This window comes from Oncorhynchus keta, chromosome 2, assembly GCF_023373465.1.
Source record: "Oncorhynchus keta strain PuntledgeMale-10-30-2019 chromosome 2, Oket_V2, whole genome shotgun sequence".
Lineage (NCBI taxonomy): Eukaryota > Metazoa > Chordata > Actinopteri > Salmoniformes > Salmonidae > Oncorhynchus > Oncorhynchus keta.
In genome coordinates, this window is record NC_068422.1 from 41,320,513 (window position 1) to 41,344,407 (window position 23,895).

Sequence of the window (23,895 nt, forward strand, 5' to 3'; positions counted from 1 at the left end):
TGACAAGTGGACTACACGTCTCGAATGTTCAGAAAGTTAAGCTTACGTAGCAAGAATCTTATTGACTAAAATTATTAAAATGACACAGTACTGCTGAAGTAGGCTAGCTGGCAGTGGCTGCGTTGTTGACTTTGTAGGCTAGCTGGCAGTGGCTGCGTTGTTGACACTACACTAATCAAGTCGTTCCGTTGAGTGTAATAGTTTCTACAGTGCTGCTATTCGGGGGCTAGCTATTGGGATTTCACACTTTAGTTGTTCACATTACGGTAATAAATTAACATTTCAATAACATGTGTAATGTGTAATTAAAGGTACAACATTATTCAGTTTGAAAATGTACATCAAAACATTTCAATAAGCTAAATATGAGGAACAATATCATATTATAAATCATAACTTCAACTGCAGAAAAGGTTGCTGGGGAATATGCAAATTTTTTGCACATGCATTTTTGAAAGTATACTTTAAATATATTTTGTGGACATTTAAGTTAAATATACTTTTTTGAAAGTATACTTAAGGATATTTTCTAGAGATATGAAAAAATATACTCTCAGGAAGCTGTGCAATAAACAATCGTTATCATTGTCAACTTTTTCTGCACTCTTCTGAAAAGTAATTCAGAAAGTACTAAACAAATTACTGGCACTAACACTACAATGCCTTGCAAATGAATTGATACCCTTTGGATGTATTCACTGTTTGTTTTTACAAAGTGGGATTAAAGTGGAAGATTTAAAAAAAACATTTGTTGAAAAGATTGATAGATATTAAATAACTAAAATATAGTCATTGCATAAGCTTTCATCTCCCTGAGTCCATACATACTAGATACACCTTTGGCTGCGATTACAGTGGTGAATCTTCTTGGGTAAGACTCTAAGAACTTTACACACCTAGATTGTGCATGATTAGTACTTTATATTTTCACAATTCTTCAAGATCTGTCAGGATGTTGGAGCTCAAGCAGATTTAAGTCAAAACTGTAACTTGGCCACTCAGGAACATTTACTATCTTCTTGGTAAGAAACTCCAATGTTAGCAGTTAATATTCATCTTCAATAACACAGACCCCAAGGCAAATCAGGGGGAGAAAAATGGGTTTCTTCAAAGTGGACAAATCATAGATGTCATGCTGAGAGGTAGATGTTCATTCTCCCCTGTTCTCAGTGATTCTCTCCACAGAACAAAGAGACAGGATGTAGTTTTATCCCCCCCAACCCTAGCCTGTGGGTGACCAATTAGAATTTCTGGCAATAGAATTGGGCCAATGGCCAGATAACAAGTATCCCATTTCAGGCTCAACATATAGACAATTTGGACCAATGAGAACTTGCCATGTAGCTATGAGTCCCGGACTGAAATTGTCTCTGACCCCTGAATCATTAATTCCCTATTACAGAAAAACACTATTTCCATTGTTTGTTAATTCCCTCATGACCTCTAGTCCTCTGTGTTGTGTATTTATCTTCAAAATATTCTTACACTCCCCCCTAGACCATTTAAAAAATATAAATCATGAAGAAATAGACAGTATAAAATACATTAGCAGTAAGCATAAAATCATTTACATGAAACACCTTGCATTTCTTTTTTTGTGTGTGAGTTTTTTTGTTTGTTGAATTTTACCCCTTTTTCTCCCCAATTTCGTGGTATCCAATTGTTTTAGTAGCTACTATCTTGTCTCATCGCTACAACTCCCGTACGGGCTCGGGAGAGACGAAGGTTGAAAGTCATGTGTCCTCCGATACACAACCCAACCAAGCCGCACTGCTTCTTAACACAGCGCGCATCCAACCTGGAAGCCAGCTGCACCGTGCACCTGGCAACCTTGGTTAGCGCGCACTGCGCCCGGCCCGCCACAGGAGTCACTGGTGCGCGATGAGACAAGGACATCCCTACCGGACAAGGACAACCCTACCGGCCAAGCCCTCCCTAATCCGGATGACGCTAGGCCAATTGTGCGTCGCCCCACGGACCTCCCGGTCGCAGCCGGTTATGACAGAGCCTGGGAGCGAACCCAGAGTCTCTGATGGCACAGCTGGCGCTGCAGTACAGCACCCTTAGCCACCACGCCACCCGGGGAGGCCCCACCTTACATTTCTATGAAACACAAAGGGCATATTCTACTTGCTGTTGCAATAAGAAATAGATTTCAAGGAAAGTTATAGAAAATAAGTGTTAACAGGTGCAATGATGTCCCTTACGATTCCTACCACACCCTGTATTAGGAGGAAACTCACAAAATAAATCATTGTTATTCACCAAGTCCTTTAAAAGTGACCAGCTCTTCCACACTGGTGTCAGTCCCACATAGATAATAACTATTAGAAATGATGTTCTGACAGTCTGCTGGTAGTGAGGATTTCTTCTTCCGTTCCACTGGTTGATAAGGACTTCTCTAATGAACACTTCACCGGTGATCTTGTATCGTTTCAGGTACAGTCCTTGGGAAATTGCTTCAGCTTCTGAAGGTAGCTGATTATCTTACTATGCTTCTTCACCTGAGATCGGCTCCCGATTGCTAATCAATCAGTTCTTTATTCTCCAGGCTCCGCTTTGTCATCAAAATGGACACAACCTTGCAATGAATGACATTTATCCACCGTGATTTTCCCTTGACTTTCACAGCTGAGCTCATTATGAGCAAAACTTGATAAGGACCTGCCCATTTTGGCCTTCCTTCCCATCACCCACTGTCCTGACACTACGTCATGTCCCCCCTCGGGAGTCTTTTACTTGTCTGTCTGCTTCCCCTACTGCATTAGAAAGTTGTATGCAATAGTTAAGCATTGTGTCACTCATAAAGTGAACATCTGCTTTTCTCAAACCTAACGTGTCTGGTAGTGACATGGGTCGACCTGTGATGACTTCAAATGGACTCAAGCCTGGGGGTTTTGTTATGTGTTGCCCGTATACTACATAACACCGTAGGCAATGCATCCTGCCATGCTATCCCTTCTTGATGCATCTTTGAAAGTCTCTCTCTCGCCACGCGATTTGTGCATTCATTTTCAAAATTGAACTTGTCTAGGTAACTGGAGAGCATTCAGTAGAGCCATCACCTCTGGGCCATTCTTCACAGGAGCTCCCAGTGATGTCATGAATCCTCTGTTTTACCATGTTTGTCCAAAATCATGGGTAAAACCAAAAGCATACCTTGAGTCTGTGTAGATATTAGCTGTTAGCTGATATTAGCTGTTTCCTTCAGCCACCAATTCCGCCACCTTAGACAGACCTTCTCCTGTTTATTCCTCATAAGGACATATTTTCTTTTCCGACAGTCTCCTTGCCACAGTGACCAGAAATCCTGCAATAATGACATACACCAGGTTTCTCAACTGCTGAACGGATAATGTTGTTGGTTTCACTGGGAAACCTGCACAACTCTGATAACAGCCGGTTTATTGTTTTGATTGATGTCTCTGTCCAGTCGTGACAGCCTGTCGATGATGTCTCCATAGATTTTCTCTACCAGTCAGTAGTTGTGGAAGCAAATGTTTTTCATAAATAATCCTGTATGGATTGCATCAACTGATGGGTGATTGCCCCATTTTTGGAGGAATTGAGTGTATCTTCATCTTCCATGCCGGGTAACCCACTGTGTCTAACCACCTCTGCTCTAAACCTTTCTTCAAATTCAACAAACTGTTATTTTGGTTTTTGAACAGATTTGGTTTTCTCTCCCCAATTGGTGGTTGCATTGGTCAGGCCCTTAAGGGAAACATGTATGGCTCTCCATCCATCGGCCACATCTTGCTCTTCACCACCCCCACAGCTCTATAAACATTTTCTTCAAGTACACCATGTTCATGGTTGTTCAAAACAGAGGCGAATAACTGTAACCCATCATAAGGATGTAGATTGTATCGTTTTTTTTAATAATGCTTCAAATGGCCCCATGTCTTCATACCCATGTCTTGTGGATGCCCCATAGCCTTTCACCAAGAACCCTCAAACTCTCTTTAACTCTCTGTGCAATGTCCTATCACGGTTATCAATAACTAATTTATCCTCCCCTTTTCTGATTTCAACTAATACAGTTAAAGACCATCGTGTTTTTGTCAACGAGTTAGACATTCTCTGTTTTTCCCCCCAAGCTTTTTGTATATCAGACAGATTCCATAGTCCATCTTTGTCAACAATGACAGAATATTTATTTATCTCTTGCCTACACTTCTCTACTTTGAAATGGTTCTTCATATCACGAGGCAGTGTATTCAAAAAATGTTTTTATGTTCACATCCAGAGGAGCTGTTCCGCCCTTTTCTAGAATGGTTTTCTCACTTAACAATGGCATTACATTAACTTCAAAGGTTGCATAATTTATATATTTATTTAACTCCAATATATATGTATACCCCCTTTTGAGGACTATGACCTCTATAACCGTATCTTGCAGAACACAAGTCGTTTCTGTAGGGCCGGGTTACCCATAAAACTTGTGTTCAAAAGCTTGTTGAATGCTCACAAGGCTTACATTACCCACACGTGTAAAAATGGCTACTCAACTAGCAACGCACTTCCATGCAACAAGAAGGTTTCCCACCCTTAATCAATTATGGCTTATTTAACTGTTAGGGCTTTAACAAAAAGGACTAAAAGCTTTAATAGAGGATTCGAGCCCCTATGATAGAGATTGAACAAACCTGTAACAGAGGATTCAAACCCCTAACAGAGCAAACAACGGCCTAACCCTGTAACAGAACGAAGGACTCGAACCGTATACATCACAGATACGTATCACTCATTGCATGAACTAATTTGAACCTGATTTGGTTATTTTAAATGATATCGGTCTAGACTCACCCAGCAATATGTTAGCAGTCAATCAGGAGATCAAGAGTTGACTCCCATGGGTTGTGCTCAGCCATCTCTCTCTCTTTCCCATGGATCAACACACAGTTGATGAGTTTTTCCTTGTTGTTGTTCAAGACCAATTCATCCGGGTCACGGCACCAAGTGTTAGCAGTTGATGTTACTCTTCAATAACACAGACCCCAAGGAAAATCAGGTGGAGAAAAAACAAGTTCATTAATAGAGGACAAATCATAAATGTTATGTTGAGAGGTAGATGTTCATTCCCCCCTGTCCTCAGTGGGGGCCATTTCAGGCTCACTGTATAGACAATTTGGACCAATGAGAACATGCCATATAGCTGTGAGTCCTGTACTGAAATTCCTCCTATGTCTCTGATCCATGAATCATTAATTCCCTATGACAGAAAAACAACTATTTCCATTGATCGTTAATTCCCTCTTGACCTCTGGTCTGTGTTGTGTATTTATCTTCAAAATATTCTTACACCAGTGTAGATTTGGCCTTGGTTATTGTCCTGCTGAATGGTGAATTCCCTTCCCCGTGTCTGTTGTAAAGCAGACTGAACCAGGTTTTCCTCTAGGATTTTGCCTGTGCGTAGCTCCATCCCATTCATTTTTATCCGGAAACACTCCCCAGTTAACATAAGGCTTTACATTTAGGCCCCTTTGTTTTGCTGTATTACTTTAGTGCCTTGTTGCATACAAGATTCATGTTTTGGAATATTCTTATTCTGTATATTTGAATGATTATTTTCAGTATTTCATTTAAATCATGATTGTGGAGTCACTACAATGTTGTTGATCCATCTTCAGTTTTCTCCCATCATAGACATTGAACTCACCATTGGCCTCATGGTAACATCCCTGAGCAGTTTCATTCCTGTCCTGCTCAGTTCAGAAGGCCGACTATCTTTGTGTCTGGGTGGTTTAATACATAATGCACAGCATAATTATTAACTTGATTATTAACTTAACTTACCAATAACTGCCCTTTTATGGGGCTTTCGAAAGGCTGCCTGGTCTTTGTAGTTGAATCTGTGCTTGAAATGCAATACTTGACTGGACCTTACATATATTGTATGGATGCGGGATAGGGGAAGGGTTAGTCATACAAAAATCATGTCAACCCATATTATTTAACACATGTAACATAGTCTGTGATTTGTTAAGCCAAATTTTACTCCTGAATTAATTTCAGGCTTGTCTAAACAAAGCAACTGAATACTTTTTAGAGTTTATTGTTGACAACAAATGACTAATGACTACCACTTTTTAACGTAATAAAATGTGAAGAAATCCAAGGGGTATGAATACTTTTGCAAGGCACTGTATACTTATAGTGTACTTGATCACTCACAAGCAGAGTTGCCCCCCCAAAAAAATCTGTGCTTCAATTTAAAAACAGCTCTGTGTATTTTGAATTAATATAATAAAGTACAATTAATGTGTTGAAATTGAAGTACATATTTAATGAATGTGTTTAAGTTTAATGATAGTGAACATATACTTAAAGAATGAAACAATATTAATTTAAAGAACACTTTTAGTTAGTATATTGAAAAATGATGATAGTTTTTTCAATATTTTAGTATACTATAAATATACTATCATCATTTTCCAATATACTAACTAAAAGTGTACTTTAAATGATAGTGTTTTCAATATTTTAGTATACTATAAATATACTATCATTTAAAGTACACTTTTAATAAGTGTATTGAAGTGTGATGATATTATATTTATAGTATACTTAAGATATACTTCAAATACGAGATGTAGTTTGAAGTATATTATTCACATTTTTTGTATATTAAAGTATTCTTAAATTTACTTGTAATATATTAGAATATATACAGTGGGGCAAAAAAAGTATTTAGTCAGCCACCAATTGTGCATGTTCTCCCACTTAAAAAGATGAGAGAGGCCTGTAATTTTAGTAACACACTACGCCGCCAGGGACTCAAATCCTGCAGTGTCAGACGTGTCCCCCTGCTTAAGCCAGTACATGTCCAGGCCCGTCTGAAGTTTCCTTGAGAGCATTTGGATGATCCAGAAGAAGATTGGGAGAATGTCATATGGTCAGATGAAACCAAAATATAACTTTTTGGTAAAAACTCAACTCGTCGTGTTTGGAGGACAAAGAATGCTGAGTTGGATCCAAAGAACACCATACCTACTGTGAAGCATGGGGGTGGAAACATCATGCTTTGGGGCTGTTTTTCTGCAAAGGGACCAGGACGACTGATCCGTGTAAAGGAAAGAATGAATGGGGCCATATATCGTGAGATTTTGAGTGAAAACCTCCTTCCATCAGCAAGGGCATTAGGGTATATAAACAAAGTATTGAGATACACTTTTGTTATTGACCAAATACTTATTTTCCACCATAATTTGCAAATAAATTCATTAACAATCCTACAATGTGATTTCATGGATCCCCCCCCCCCATTTTGTCTGTCATAGTTGAAGTGTACCTATGATGAAAATTACAGGCCTCTCATCTTTTTAAGTGGGAGAACTTGCACAATTGGTGGCTGACTAAATACTTTTTTGCCCCACTGTATATGTTTTGCTTGGGTGGGGGCACTGTCATCCTATGTCAGCCAAAATTATGGGCAACTGGGCCTGGCTAGCATTTTTATACATGACCCTAATCATAAAGGGATGTTAAAGGTCAACTGTCCCTTAGAACCAACTTCTCTGGTTTTAAACGGCTTATGTGGCACCGATGCCAAAATTATAGTGTCAAAATTGTGTAAATATGATCATTTTGGTCAGTCATTCTTGTTCAAAACTGAGTTTTGTAAGTGAGTTCGTCCAGATTTAGGATTGAGTATGGATTACGATCATCCCCACTTGCCTAGTGGTACTAGCATGAGAGAAGCAGCTGTGCTTATCGCACTCTATCAGCTGCACGCACTCTATCCAATCATAGCTCCCATAACTTTTAGACAGACCTGCCCATTACACAGCGCCTCAGACTTGTTTACATAAAAGAACATGTTGCCAATGTTATGTTGAACTAACCCTTGGCCCTAAGCCCCTTATGGAGTGGCCACTTTCTGATGTGTTTGGTAGTGTCACTCACTCAAGTCTGCCACTTCATTGGGCAACTTGAGAATTGAGATGATCAAAGAGCATTTGTATCCCAACTGCAACTTGTCAATATTCCAAAACCCGTTAGCAAGCATCTTGTGTCCCCCACGACCTGTTTTGTAACATGATTCCCTATGAGAAAGTTGTCAACAAAAAAATGAAGCACACGTCTGGAGACAAATGTCACCTCTGGAGGAAACCTGGCACAATCCCTACGGTGATGTGTCATACCCAAGAAGACTCGAGACTAATCGCTGCCAAAGTTGCTTCGACAAGTTACAGAGTAAAGGGTCTGAATACTTATGTAAATGTGATATTTCCGTTTTTATTTATGGGGTATTGTGTGTAGATTGATGAGGGAAAAAAAACATTTAACTACATTTTAGAATAAGGCTGTAACGTAACAAAATGTGGAAAAAGTCAAGGGGTCTGAATACTTTCTGAATGCACTGTATGTACTGTATATGTGTTTGCGTGTGTGTGTGTGCGTGTTGGAATGAGGGTAAATGTGAGTGGAATGGAAAGGATGCGTGATTCATAATTCATGCAGGTTAGGGCGAGGAGAGCAAAGAAAAGGTCTGCAGCAGGTGGTAGAGGTGCAGAGAGTAGGGAGAGGGGGATCAGAGAGGATTTGAAAGGGATTGGGAGGGAGGGAACGAGAGAGGAGAGAGAGAGCGAAGAGTGCTTTCCCAGTGCCGCAGTGTGATGATGGTGGAGTCTGGAGGGTTGCTATGAGCTGTTGTCTTCACTACCGACGCACACTGCACTGTTGCCAGGGTGTGTGGTTGCATGCTAATGTGTGTGCGTGTGTGTTCGCCAGTGTGCGTGTGTGCTTGAGAGGGGCAGAAAGAGAGAGGAAGAGACGAGAGATGCGACACAACAGGTTAGCGTCGTTGACAATGCATCGCAAGGCAAGGCTAGGGTTGTTTACATTGGCCTCTTTACACCTCTGTATTATGCCATTGCAATAATGACAACCTTGGCTAGGTATTGAGTAACTGTTTGTCAGTAGTAAACCATATGAATTAGTATGGTGCCATGGTGGTGTACCCTGTCCGTGTAGATATTCTCTCTGTCCAAACACACATGGCACGTCTGTCAAACAACATGTCAGACACCCATGTGTTACAGCTCAACAGTATGTCAGGTTGTTTCTCGTAGATTTGTGTGTTCTCACATGCCAGCCACTCTGGACTGTGGGGTTTATCTGTTATCTGTCTGGCTGGGCGGTGGCCGCTCGGACCTTTTCAGAGGAGTGTTTCTGTGCCCGTGCGTGTGTGTAAGTGTGTGTGCGTGCGTTCGTTCGTCCTTCCAGGCACATTTTCCACTGACTTAATTCATGAATTCAAACAATAGAACTGTAAGTGAGAGATTCACAGAGAGGGGTAGAACACGGGAAAGAGGGGGGGAGTGAGAGGTCGATGAAGTACGCTAGAGAGAGAGGAAATGACCTGGCAGGCAGAGAAATAGGGGTCAGGGGAGAGGACAGAATGCCATAGTGGAGGAGGAGAGCAAGTGGCAAGGTGCGCATGGAGGGAGGCAGAGATGGCGACTGTGGGACAGATGGAGGGATAGAGAGAAGAGCAGGGCGCCCATCTTAGTCAGCAATGTAAGCTTTATATAGTGGATGATCTCTCTTCTCACCACTCCTCCTGTGGGATTGGGTGGGGGGTTCTGGAGCTATTCCTGGGAGACGAATAGATCAGACAAACGCACACACACACCACTTGATCCAGCAACCGTATAAGGGGAACGGAGAGACTGCAGGTGCAGTCATTGTAAGACATAGTGTGTCATCTGTCTTCTTTTTTTCTATTCATATTTGAATCATTTACACCATAGGAGACCTCATATCAATCAAGTGATGACGTATTACAAGTATAATAGAGGCCTTTTGGGATTTCGGATCATAGACGGCTGCGTCTTCCTTTTCTCCCTCTGCATCCTTCCTTCCTTTCTCGTCTCCTTCTCCCTTTTCTCCCTCTGCATTCTTTCTTCCTTTCTCGTCTCCTTCTCCCTTTTCTCCCTCTGCATCCTTCCTTCCTTTCTCGTCTCCATCTCCCTTTTCTCCCTCTGCATCCTTCCTTTCTCGTCTCCTTCTCGATCTGTCTCTCCCTCGCTCACTCCATCTCAACGTCTCTGTCTCTGTGCGGGGTCCTTTGTCTCTAATTCAGTGTGCCCAGACAGCTGGTAAGCGGAGTGGAGGGGCTGAGGCTGAATGGATGAATAGTTGAGAGGAGCAGACCCAGATGGCCCTGTGAGGAGAGATGGAGGTAGAGAGAGAGAGAGAGAGACCAGGGTCTGATCCAGTGGAGTGCTGGTGGTGGAACTGTCTGTCTCCTATGGTGTAAATGATTCAAATGTGAATAGAAAAGAGAACACAGATGACACACTATGATGATGACTGCACCTGCAGCTCTCCGTTCCCCTTATACGGTAGCTGGATCAAGTGGTGTGTGTGTGTGTGTCTGTTTTGCCATAAAGATTACTCTCCTCTCTAGGAAGTGCTTGACTTGGAGCTGTCAGGATTGCCTTACCGGTACTTCAAATGTTTTGGGAATAAAGTACCGGCTCCTTTTTAAAACAAAGTTGCCTATTGCAGGCCCAGATTCACACACAAGGCCAAAAAAGTTGATCAAAGTGGAATGAAGGCCGAATCTGCATTGAATAGCAATGGAGAGTGGGCATTCATTTCCTGAGTCCGCTTTTATTTCAAGTTTATTTGCTGCTAGTCTGTGAATCTGTGCGTGACAGTAGGCTGCTCAAGATTGTGCAGATAGAACATTTGCCAACCTGATTGTGCATGATGTGCTTTTCCAAGTTGTCAAATAAGGGTTTGTAAGTTCATGAAAAGTCATGGGAATTAGTTTCATATTTTTTGTTCATGTAATACATGAAGGCAAACTTTCAAATATGATCAATCACTTAAAAATCTACATATCACCCATTATCGGAATGACCTTTCAGTGCATGTCTGTTTGTGCTGCGTGTGAGCTAGTGCGAGTGGGCCATTGCCGGAGGAGAGAGTGCGTCATTCCAGCAGCAGGCATTCTAACTAGATCACCAATTCAAAACATAACTCGTAGCAGTTATCTCGATTGTTAACTATAGTTAACTAAGCGTTAATGTCGTTGTCGCTAATTGATAAATAGCTTGTTGTGCATAGATCTCCCCTGAAACATGTTTAGTTCAATGTTCCCTTTAAACTGCGCACACTCACCCGGGACTGCCACACAGAATAAATATCAGCGCGCGCAGAGGAGCACGAGATTGAACTTCAACTTTCTAGAATTTTCCCCGTTAGTTAACACTATCAACGTTTCCCTTTACTGTGTGAATTCTGATCGAATCAATGCAATATTAGCCACTGTCTATACTATACAAGACTTAGTATGCAAAACCAACTACACAAGAAATGTTGTAGGCAGAACGCATCGGAGTAGGATTCTATTGCATTGACAGGCACAACTCAGGCACGTTCTCCACACAAACCGGTGCGCCATAACCAATCAGAGCAGCAGTAGGCCTATATGCAGATAAACCATTGCCGGATCTGTGCCATTCACTTTGAACTGGACTGTTTTTACAGCCCCTCTGGTCCTGGGTAGATGCGTTTGTTTTGAGATCAAAGCGAGAGCAAATGTGCACATTTGTACGTGTTCATATCCTTTGCTAGTAAGTTAGTATTCAGCTCAGTTATAGATCATTTGTAGTCGGCAATAGGGGAGTGATTTATTCCTACAAGGGCACAAAACCTGTGCATTTCTAGACATCTTTGAAAAGAAAGTCAGGCAAAGAGCTTTTTTTTCTCTTAAAGAGGAAGTTCTATATTTTGAGACAGGCTTGAATAAGCAAAGTAGCCATGTACATTTTTTTGGGGGGTAAACGTAACCTTTATTTAACTAGGCAAGTCAGTTAAGAACAAATTCTTAATTACAATGACGGCCTACCTCAAGCAAACTCGGATGACGCTGGGCCAATTGTGTGCCGCCCTTTGGGACTCCCAATCACGGCCGGATGTGATTTAGCCTGGATTCAAACCAGGGACTGTAGTGACTCTTCTTGCACTGAGATGCAAAGGGTAGCATCATTTGTCTGATTCTCTGTAATAATGGTAATGACGCATTTTATTTTGTAAAGTGGTTTCTTGCATCAAACACCACAACAACATTTGCAGTCACCTTTTTGTCTGAAGGACAAGTGGATAAACAGGTTAATGTCAAGCCTTGCATGTTTTTTTTTTTTCAAAAGTCTCATGGAATGTAGGCCTATATTGAGCACCACACATTGGCTGCTAATGTAGGCTGAATGATAGAACAGCTTGCGCACAGCAGACCTGAAATTTGCTTTGTGGTAAAAAATTATAGAGTAAGATACCTTGCTTTCAAGTAGCCTACCTTATCCATTTGATCCCTGGTTCATTGAATGAGGGAATCATTTTATAAAGACAAAAGTATTTGGTTGTAATTTTGCAATAATTTATATCAAGGGTGGCAACCATCCTCCAGGATAGCTACATACTGGGTGTGCAGGCTTTTTTTCAAGCCCTGGTCTAACCACAGTGTAGCCTGAACATCAGCTGCTCAACAGGACCTTGATAAGCAGACTTTAGTGTTTCAGGGCTGGATCGAAAGCCAAGCCTGTGTGCCCAGGAGCTCTCCAGATGGAGGGCTGACCACATGTCGACAGCATTTTATTTAACAGTGCAGTTCTACTTTGTGGGGGGTTAAGTGCCTTGATCAAGGGCACAACGGCAGGAGGGTAAGTCTACATGGGATCAGACACAGCAGCCTTCCAGTGTCAATAATTCTTACTTTTTCATGTAGCCTATTGTAATAGTCATGAAAATATGGCAAAAGTCATGGAAAATGTTTATGAACCCTTAACAGTGAATAATCAGAAGTCTATAGCATAATGTCATTTGTACATTTTAGCTGACTGAATGACCACAATACAGCAGCAGCACACATGGAAATATAATTAATATGACAGGCTTTGAAGCAATTTTACTGTTAAACGCATAGGTAGTGCAATAGATGCAGTAAAGGAGTCAATGGAACGCAGAATGTTTAATTGACCAGATTGGCGCACATTAAACACATCTGGTCTAACAAAGTGGATAGTCCGCAAATCCGTCATGATTTACAGTGCATTCGGAAAGTATTCAGACCCCTTGACTTTTTCCACATTTTGTTATGTTACAGCCTTATTTTAAAATGGATTAAATAGTTTTCTTCCCCCTCATCAATCTACACACAATGCCCCATAATGACAAAACAAAAACATATTTTATTTAATTTTTGCAAATTTATAAAAAAATTCAAAACTGAAATATCACATTTACACAAGTATTCAGACTCTTTACTCAGTACTTTGTTGAAGCACTTTTGGCAGTGGTTACAGCCTTAAGTCTTCTTGGGTATGATGCTACAAGCTTGGCACACCTGTATTTGGGGAGTTTCTCCCATTTTTCTCTGCAGATCCTCTCAAATACGGTCAGGTTGAACGGGTAGCGTTGCTGCACAGCTATTTTCAGGTCTCTCCAGAGATGTCGATTGGGTTCAAGTCCGGGCTCTGGCTGGGCCACTCAAGGACATTCACAGACTTGTCCCAAAGCCACTCATGCGTTGTCTTGGCTGTGTACGTAGGGTCGTTGTCCTGTTGGAAGGTGAACCTTCGCCCCAGTCTGAAGTCCTGAGCACTCCGGAGCAGGTTTTCATCAAAGATCTCTCTGTACTTTGCTCTGTTAAGCTTTGCCTCGATCCTGACTAGTCTCCAAGTCCCTGCAGCTGAAAAACATCCCCACAGCATGATGCTGCCACCACCATGCTTCACCGTAGAGATGGTGCCAGGTTTCCTCCAGATGTGACACTTGGGATTCAGGCCAAATAGTTCAATCTTGGTTTCATCAGACCAGATAATCTTGTTTCTCATGGTCTGAGAGTCTTTAGGTGTCTTTTGGAAAACTCCAAGCATGACCTGCATGTATTCATTAAACCACACTATCAAAGATGGGTCTATGTGAACTGCACATAGACCCATCTGTCTTCAGTCTAGCCATTCTACCATAAAGACCTGATTGGTGAAGTGCTGCAGAGATGGTTGTCCTTCTGGAAGGTTCTCCAATCTCCACAGAGGAACTCTGGAGCTCTGTCATATTGACCATTGGGTTCTTGGTCACCTCCCTAACCAAATCAAATCAAATGTTATTTGTCACATACACATGGTTAGCAGATGTTAATGCGAGTGTAGCGAAATGCTTGTAATCAAGGCCCTTCTCCCCGATTGCTCAGTTTGGCCGGGCGGCCAGCTCTAGGAAGAGTCTTGGTGGTTTCGAACTTCTTCCATTTAATAATGATGGAGGCCACTGTGTTCTTGGGGTTCTTCATTGCTGCAGAAATGTTTTGGTACCCTTTCCCAGATCTGTGCCTCGAGACAATCCTGTCTCAGAGATCTACGGACAATTCCTTCAACCTCATGGCTTGGTTTTGTGACATGCACTGTCAACTGTGGGACCTTATATAGACAGGGGTATGCCTTTCCAAATCATGTCCAATCAATTAAATTTACCACAGGTGTGGAAACATCTCAAGGATGATCAATAGAAACAGGATGAACCTGAGCTCAATGTTGAGTCTCATAACAAAAGGTCTGAATACTTATGTAAATAAGGTATCTGTTTTTTATTTTTAATACATTTGTAAAAAATTCAATAAAACAGTTTTGTCATTATAGGCTATTGTGTGTAGATTGCCAAGGATTTTTATTTAGTTAATCCATTTTAGAATAAGTAACTTAACAAAATGTGGAAAAAATAAAGGGGTCTGCATACTTTCCGAAGGCACTGTTTGTATTGTATTAGGGTTAGGGTAGGCACTGTGATAGACTGCATCCAGTTTGCTGAGTAGAGTGTTGGAAGCCATTTTGTAGATGACATCGCCAAAGTCGAGGATCGGTAGGATAGTCAGTTTTACTAGGGTAAGCTTGGCAGCGTGAGTGAAGGAGGCTTTGTTGCGGAATAGAAAGCCGACTCTTGATTTGATTTTCGATTGGAGATGTTTGATGTGAGTCTGGAAGGAGAGTTTGCAGTCTAGCCAGACACCTAGGTACTTATAGATGTCCACATATTCAAGGTCGGAACCATCCAGGGTGGTGATGCTAGTCGGGCATGTGGGTGCAGGCAGCGATCGGTTGAAAAGCATGCATTTGGTTTTACTCGCGTTTAAGAGCAGTTGGAGGCCACGGAAGGAGTGCTGTATGGCATTGAAGCTCGTTTGGAGGTTAGATAGCACAGTGTCCAATGACGGGCCGAAAGTATATAGAATGGTGTCGTCTGCGTAGAGGTGGATCAAGGAATCGCCTGCAGCAAGAGCAACATCATTGATATATACAGAGAAAAGAGTCGGCCCGAGAATTGAACCCTGTGGCACCCCCATAGAGACTGCCAGAGGACCGGACAGCATGCCCTCCGATTTGACACACTGAACTCTGTCTGCAAAGTAATTGGTGAACCAGGCAAGGCAGATCCGAAAAACCGAGGCTGTTGAGTCTGCCGATAAGAATAAACAGACAGACAGGGGCAATATTGCTGTAAATAAATTGGCAGATATTGTGTTATGTTTGGCTTTTTAACCTTTTCACACTTGAGTTCCAAATATCTCTAGTGATCGCCCCAGCGGGAGTTGTTTTATGCACGTGATGTCTGAAGGCACTCACTTTTCCAAAATGTGAATGTTACACAACAGGATAGTTAACACACGCTGCCTGCTAATTATCTATAGGATATGTTTCAAATAGTCAAGTTCCAATTATTTTCTAACAAGTTGTATTTTCTAACAACAGTTTGAATTGAGGTGTGTTCAACTTCCGCCTACTCATTAATTCACATAAAAGTCGCCCATTTCAGCGTTGTGGACAATTTATGTTTGAGGCTTTACTGAGCCGGACAAAGTTCTCTCTTTGAGGAGAGCCCAAGCACTTCACCAATGTTTCCGCAGATCTAGTATGCAGACATCAAATCAAACTTTATTTTATTTGTCACATACACATGGTTAGCAGATGTTAATGCGAGTGTAGCGAAATGCTTGTGCTTCTAGTTCCGACAATGCAGTAATAACCAACAAGTAATCTAGCTAACAATTCCAAAACTACTACCTTATAGACACAAGTGTAAGGGGATAAAGAATATGTACATAAAGATATATGAATGAGTGATGGTACAGAGCGGCATGGGCAAGATACAGTAGATGGTATTGAGTGCAGTATATACATATGAGATGAGTATGTAAACAAAGTGGCATAGTTAAAGTGGCTAGTGACACATGTATTACATAAAGATGCAGTAGATGATATAGAGTACAGTATATACATATACATATGAGATGAATAATGTAGGGTATGTAAACATTATATTAGGTAGCATTGTTTAAAGTGGCTAGTGATATATTTGACATAATTTCCCATCAATTCCCATTATTAAAGTGGCTGGAGTTGAGTCAGTGTCAGTGTGTTGGCAGCAGCCACTCAATGTTAGTGGTGGCTGTTTAACAGTCTGATGGCCTTGAGATAGAAGCTGTTTTTCAGTCTCTCGGGCCCAGCTTTGATACACCTGTACTGACCTCGCCTTCTGGATGATATCGGGGTGAACAGGCAGTGGCTCGGGTGGTTGTTGTCCTTGATGATCTTTATGGCCTTCCTGTGACATCGGGTGGTGTAGGTGTCCTGGAGGGCAGGTAGTTTGCCCCCGGTGATGCGTTGTGCAGACCTCACTACCCTCTGGAGAGCCTTACGGTTGTGGGCGGTTGTGGGCGGAGCAGTTGCTGTACCAGGCGGTGATACAGCCCGACAGGATGCTCTCGATTGTGCATCTGTAGAAGTTTGTGAGTGCTTTTGGTGACAAGCCAAATTTCTTTAGCCTCCTGAGGATGAAGAGGCGCTGCTGCGCCTTCTTCACGATGCTGTCTGTGTGGGTGGACCAATTCAGTTTGTCTGTGATGTGTACGCCGAGGAACTTAAAACTTACTACCCTCTCCACTACTGTTCCATCGATGTGGATAGGGGGGTGTTCCCTCTGCTGTTTCCTGAAGTCCACAATCATCTGTTTAGTTTTGTTGACGTTGAGGGTGAGGTTATTTTCCTGACACCACACTCCGAGGGCTCTCACCTCCTCCCTGTAGGCCATCTCGTCGTTGTTGGTAATCAAGCCTACCACTGTTGTGTCGTCCGCAAACTTGATGATTGAGTTGGAGGCGTGTGTGGCCACGCAGTCATGGGTGAACAGGGAGTACAGGAGAGGGCTCAGAATGCACCCTTGTGGGGCCCCAGTGTTGAGGATCAGCGGGGTGGAGATGTTGTTGCCTACCCTCACCACCTAGTGGCGGCCCGTCAGGAAGTCCAGTACCCAGTTGCACAGGGCGGGGTCGAGATCCAGGGTCTCGAGCTTGATGACGAGCTTGGAGGGCACTATGGTGTTAAATGCCGAGCTGTAGTCGATGAACAGCATTCTAACATAGGTATTCCTCTTGTCCAGATGGGTTAGGGCAGTGTGCGGTGTGGTTGAGATTGCATCGTCTGTGGACCTATTTGGGCAGTAAGTAAATTGGAGTGGGTCTAGGGTGTCAGGTAGGGTGGAGGTGATATGGTCCTTGATTAGTCTCTCAAAGCACTTCATGATGACAGAAGTGAGTGCTACGGGGCGGTAGTCGTTTAGCTCAGTTACCTTAGCTTTCTTGGGAACAGGAACAATGGTGGCCCTCTTGAAGCATGTGGGAACAACAGACTGCGATAGGGATTGATTGAATATGTCCGTAAACACACCAGCCAGCTGGTCTGCGCATGCTCTGAGGGTGCGGCTGGGGATGCCGTCTGGGCCTGCAGCCTTGCGAGGTTTGACACGTTTAAATGTTTTCCTCACGTCGGCTGCAGTGAAGGAGAGTCCGCATGTTTTAGTTGCGGGCTGTGTCAGTGGCACTGTGTTGTCCTCAAAGCGGGCAAAAAAGTTATTTAGTCTGCCTGGGAGCAAGACATCCTGGTCCGTGACGGGGCTGGTTTTCTTTTTGTAATCCGTGATTGACTGTAGACCCTGCCACATACCTCTTGTGTCTGAGCCGTTGAATTGAGATTCTACTTTGTCTCTATACTGATGCTTAGCTTGTTTGATTGCCTTGCGGAGGGAATAGTTACACTGTTTGTATTCGGTCATGTTTCCGGTCACCTTGCCCTGATTAAAAGCAGTGGTTCGCGCTTTCAGTTTTTTGTTTTATTTTTTTATTTTATTTTACCTTTGTTTAACCAGGCAAGTCAGTTAAGAACACATTCTTATTTTCAATGATGGCCTGGGAACAGTGGGTTAACTGCCTGTTCAGGGGCAGAACGACAGATTTGTACCTTGTCAGATCGGGGGTTTGAACTCGCAACCTTCCGGTTACTAGTCCAACACTCTAACCACTAGGCTACGCTGCCGCCCCAGTTTCACGTGAATGCTGCCATCAATCCATGGTTTCTGGTTTGGGAATGTTTTAATCGTTGCTATGGGAACGACATCTTCAACGCACGTTCTAATGAACTCGTTCACCGAATCAGCGTATTCGTCAATGTTGTTGTCTGACGCAATACGAAACATACCCAGTCCACGTGATGGAAGCAGTCTTGGAGTGTGGAATCAGATTGGTCGGACCAGCGTTGAACAGACCTCAGCGCGGGAGCTTCTTGTTTTAGTTTCTGTCTGTAGGCAGGGATCAACAAAATGGAGTCGTGGTCAGCTTTTCCGAAAGGAGAGCGGGGCAGAGCCTTATATGCACCGCGGAAGTTAGAATAGCAATGATCCAAGGTTTTTCCAGCCCTGGTTGTGCAATCGATATGCTGATATAATTTAGGGAGTCTTGTTTTCAGATTAGCCTTGTTAAAATCCCCAGCTACAATGAATGCAGCCTCCGGATATATGGATTCCAGTCTGCAAAGAGTCAAATAAAGTTCGTTCAGAGCCATCGATGTGTCTGCTTGGGGGGGAATATATACGGCTGTGATTATAATCGAAGAGAATTCCCTTGGTAGATAATGCGGTCGACATTTGATTGTGAGGAATTCTAAATCAGGTGAACAGAAGGACTTGAGTTCCTGTATGTTGTTGTGGCCACACCACGTCACGTTAACCATGAAGCATACGCCCCCGCCCCTCTTCTTACCAGAAAGATGTTTGTTTCTGTCGGCGCGATGCGTGGAGAAACCAGCTGGCTGCACCGACTCCGATAGCGTCTCTCCAGTGAGCCATGTTTCCGTGAAGCAAAGAACGTTACAGTCTCTGATGTCCCTCTGGAATGCTACCCTTGCTCGGATTTCATCAATCTTGTCGTCAAGAGACTGGACATTGGCGAGAAGAATGCTAGGGAGTGTTGCACGATGTGCCCGTCTCCGGAGTCTGACCAGAAGACCGCTCCGTTTCCCCCTTTTACGAAGTCGTTTTTTTGGGTCGCTGGCTGGGATCCATTCCGTTGTCCTGGGTGAAAGGCAGAACACAGGATCCGCTTCACGAAAGTCATATTCTTGGTCGTACTGATGGTGAGTTGACGCTGCTCTTATGTTCAGTAGTTCTTCTCGACTGTATGTAATGAAACCTAAGATGACCTGGGGTACCAATGTAAGAAATAACACGTAAAAAAAACAAAAAACTGCATAGTTTCCTAGGAACGCGAATTGGCAATGCGAACTGGCGCTCGCATTGCCTTCCTTGTTGTTTTCCTTACAAATAATTCCATTGGACATGTGTGTGTTCCTATCAAAGTAAGTGCCTTAATTTCTGTATATCGTGTTGTCGTTTCTACTGTAGCAAACATTATGTATGTGTGTATGGAGCATAATGTATTTACAGTTTATTCCCATGTTTTCAATTACTGGTGACAAATAATGCATTCAGATTATTACATAGATTGTAAAAGACACCTATGATGTGTGTAAAATTATTTTTTGAAGGTTGTACTGATTATAGTGAGCTAATGCTAAACTATTTACCAGCTATGTGTGGCACCATGTTAGTTGACATTATACAATGCCTTCTATGTGTCATGTAAACGTCTGTCAGACCAAAGATGTTATAATGAGGTGAAGGGTAAACTTCCAGAAGTGAATGAAGGGAAGTGAAGGATCGTAAACCACACACCTCCTTCAACATGCATACTGCAAACAGACCAAACTCATCTTGTCTCCTCTTATTATCTTTGGTTGACGTGAAAAAACAAACATGGTGGCGTGCACAAACTACCCATCGTTGGATTACTTTCAATTTCTAGAAAGTGTTTTACTCAATTATTTTGAACAATGGGGAGCACACCCGCGGTGTGATGAATTATAACTAGTAATTGCTATTAGCTAATTCATATTGTGGTTTCTGACAGCCGAGAGTTATCTAAATATGACCGCTTGTGTTGCATCAATCTTAGCGCTAGGACTAATGTAACCTACATTTTCCGGTTTGAATGATTGTGTATGCTGTCGATACTTCTGTGAATGTCTGAACATTGTATCCAAAAATAAACTTGTCACATTCAGGACATAACTTTGTAAGGACTGTGTTTGTTCAAAATGTCCTGTGAAAAAAACAGTGTGGCTACCTTAAATGCCGACAGTTGCGTCAATCGAAAATGGACGTTCTAAATAACTACGGTCACTGTAATACCTGTTCGAAAATAATTATTTTAAATAATCATTTCTCCTCTCCTCTGCTCTGCTCTGCTCCTTACCGCATGTGCAGACATAGAAATATAATGAATAGAAATGGCGTCCCTATTCAAGTCAATGATGGCAAAATGGGAGGAATGGCGGCCATTGCGAGTCTACCCATATGAGTTAAGCAGGAAGTAAAATATGTGCTAAAATATATGCTGTGGTTTGCTGATTCAACTCAACTGACATTACAAAATATACATTCCATTACATGAGCCAAATCAGTTAACATCATTTGAATGAACATTTTACATTAACATGGAAATGATTGCATCACAATACCAGGCAGCCATAGATACTCCCAGTTGGTGTTAGAATGTCGCTGCACCGCCCACCTGTGGGGAAAACAACACACATTTGTTTTGTCTGCTTGCTTTAGCCAATTACAAAACTACATTCAAGAAAAGTACATGTCTAAAGATTACTTTTCAACATTGCCTGCTCTAGAGTGTTGTCACTGCTTCCTTCATGCCCCTTTTCATGACAGTGCTAGCAGCCAGGTGAGTGAGTGCTAGCTAGCTACCGACCGGAACATTAAGCTAGCCAACACCAACACAAACAAACGGACTATACAGTCAGCTACATGTACTGAATGGAGTTACAAATGGACTATACTAAACAAGTTAAATGTCTTACCTGTGATTAAATGTTTTCCACATAGCTAGCGACGTGTAGCCTACTTAGACACCGACTCCCCAGGGCTCTAATTACACAACAACAGCTGATGGCAGTAGCTAACTACTGTAGCTAAGTAGCCAGCTAACTAGCAACCAACACTAAAGGAATTGCAAACGAGTTAGCAGAACTATAGTGAAAAAAGAACATCTAAATGTTAGCTAGCTGGCTAGCATTTATGAGACCAGAAATGTAATGAAAAGGTGCCTCGGTCCCAAAATAAACATTTTCTGGAGACTTATGGGAGGAGTGCTGATTATGTCAGCCACTGTATGCACTTTCTGGTAGCCTGATTGCGTCCAGAATGTGGAGAAATCTGCACAAGATGCATCCCTCACCACCAGACTGAGGTCAGACAGATCTGAACACAATCAGACCACAAAGCGACTTTTGCGCGTCTAGGCCTGTCTTTTCAATGTGAGCTTCATATTCTGATAGCAGAAGTCATATGTCAGTGTCAAGTTTAGACAAGGGCCACAGACGCCTGCCTCATTTCAATTGGGTCGCCTGCCTAAACACTGAGCCGTGTCTTAATCACTAAGCCGTCTCTTGTGTCCAGAGTGGGCTTAATCTGCCCTCCGTGCCGCCTGATACTGTAAGCAGATGATAGGTGGAAGAATCCTTTCCTCTTTTCCTTCTCTTCTGTGACTTGTTTGTTCTATGGTGATGGCCTTGGGTGCTGATATTATGCCACCCCTGGATTACCCACGATCCTCCTCTCCTCCAGGTTTGAACATGTATGCTCTGATTCCCCACCCACGAATGTACTAAGATGAAAATGAACGTGTCCGTAGCTCTCCCCCAATCCTTACCACTCTCATGATATCAGTAGATGTTTGGCTTTTGGTAATCGCTCTGAAATCCCAATGTTAGTCACTCAAAGCCTTGACCCCAGACCCAGCGTTAGCAGTGTTTGATGGATACGGATACAGAGATTAGCTCTGAACATTGAGGAGGGAAGGACCTGATTCCAGCTGAACCGGTCTTAAACCAGAGGATAATAGAAGGGACAGGATGTCTGAGATGTTGGGAAAGCAGTCAGGGTATGTGTCTGCGCCTTCGTCTCCTCTCATGATTCTCAAAATGTCTCCTTTGATTTCAATCTGATGACTAAGCGTGAGAGCATCCAAGGGACAGCATCTAGAACAACACATGACAACAGGAAAAGTACAAAAAATAGGGCTGTTTGTCGTAAATGTATCCCAAAGAGGAGTGTTTTAAGTGCGGTGGCCCCTGATGGTGCTTACATAAGGTCTGTTTTCAGGGACGACACTGCTGTCTGTGTGATGGGCCGGAAACGCACAGGATGGAGCAGCCAGAGCTGATGAGGGCAAACAAACACATCAACAAACAAACAACCCCCCACTGCAGCTGGGGTTGGTACAGGCCACCACATGCCTTAGCCCTTTCCTACTGGCATGTGGGAACAGAGTGTGAAAATAGGGACCACATAGCAAAAGCAGGGGTGGATTGGATTGGATGGGTGTTGTAATGGATTATTAATGGTTAAAAAATGTTTAACTGCATCTTAGGGCATAGAGATCCGAAGTTGTTTTCATCTCCTTCTCTCCATCCCTCTCCATCCTTCTCTCATCCATCCCTCTCTCCATCCTTCTCTCTCTCCCTTTCTCCTCCTCTCTGGGTGGTGGATGTGCACCAGGCCTGTCTCTGGGGTGCACAGCAAGCCGTGATGGTTATCTCAGGCTCGTTTGCATACTGCGGAGGTGGAAGTAGGGGGTGTGAAGCTACTGTCTCTGGCGACCAGCCAACACAGCTCTCCCTTTTCAATGTGCTCTGCCAGGGTCTCAGGACCTCAGACTGTTAACACCATCAGGCAGTGCACACAGCCTTTGCTTATGTCACTTTACCACACTCTACCCACCCCCAACTCTCCCTAGCCCACCAGTCTAATGAACCCCCAATCTGAGCTCTGACGATAGGGTCTCTTCTCTGTGCCTTTTAGTAACCTTGCTCTGCCCTGTTTGACTCTCTTCTTCTCTGCTCTGTCTGTATCTCCGTATCTCCCTGTGTGTCTGTTCCCTCCCCTGAGCACTAGCTGGCTGGCTGACTCACCGCCAAGCTGAGCCCTAGGATGGATCGGGGTATTTTTAGCCGTCTGGGCCACACTGACCTCTCCCTCAGCCACGCGCCTAAGTCTCCCAAAGCTCCCATCAACAGAGCTAATCTCTCCCACCACTTCTTGCTCATCTGTCACCACTGGGAGTCATTGTATACATCCCATGAGCCCCCCCACCTGGCACCCACTGGGACTCTCTGGACATTGCTCTGCCCCTGACAAGGGCTCCTAAGGGTGATCGGGAACTGGGACTGAGAGTGTGTGTGAATGAATGGGGGGGGGCTTGGCTTCTGTCAAGGTGACCCTGTCATGTGATTGGACAGCGCAGTATGTCGTGTCTGATATTTGAAGGCCAGTTAGGCTGCCAATGTTGTGTGTGGAGGAGGTTTACCGTGTCACTGTATGACCGTGTTCCCATGTGTTTCTGCATGCTTCTACCCAATCCTACTGCCTGAGAAGCAGAATCAGGAAGGCAACCACAACACTACTTCACCACTGTTGTTTTGCTGT

The 23,895-nt window shown here is 43.1% G+C and overlaps 3 protein-coding genes across 19 annotated transcripts in view; 1 reads left to right on the forward strand and 2 right to left on the reverse strand.

Moving 5' to 3' along the window:
* The window catches only part of LOC127911022 (uncharacterized), a 197,263-nt gene extending 177,354 nt beyond the window's left edge, over positions 1 to 19,909 (reverse strand). Inside the window, exon 1 of the mRNA XM_052476870.1 lies at positions 17,635 to 19,909. Coding sequence (XP_052332830.1) covers positions 18,486 to 19,676 — 1,191 coding nt within the window. The 5' untranslated portion in view covers positions 19,677 to 19,909 and the 3' untranslated portion in view covers positions 17,635 to 18,485. The remainder of the gene's footprint in view (positions 1 to 17,634) is intronic.
* LOC118400351 (calcium/calmodulin-dependent protein kinase type II subunit gamma) overlaps positions 1 to 23,895 on the forward strand; it is a 140,965-nt gene that overhangs the window by 17,604 nt on the left and 99,466 nt on the right. The gene's annotated exons all lie outside the window — the stretch shown is intronic.
* Positions 1 to 23,895, reverse strand: part of LOC127911024 (uncharacterized) — a 39,881-nt gene that overhangs the window by 2,974 nt on the left and 13,012 nt on the right. The window lies entirely within an intron of this gene.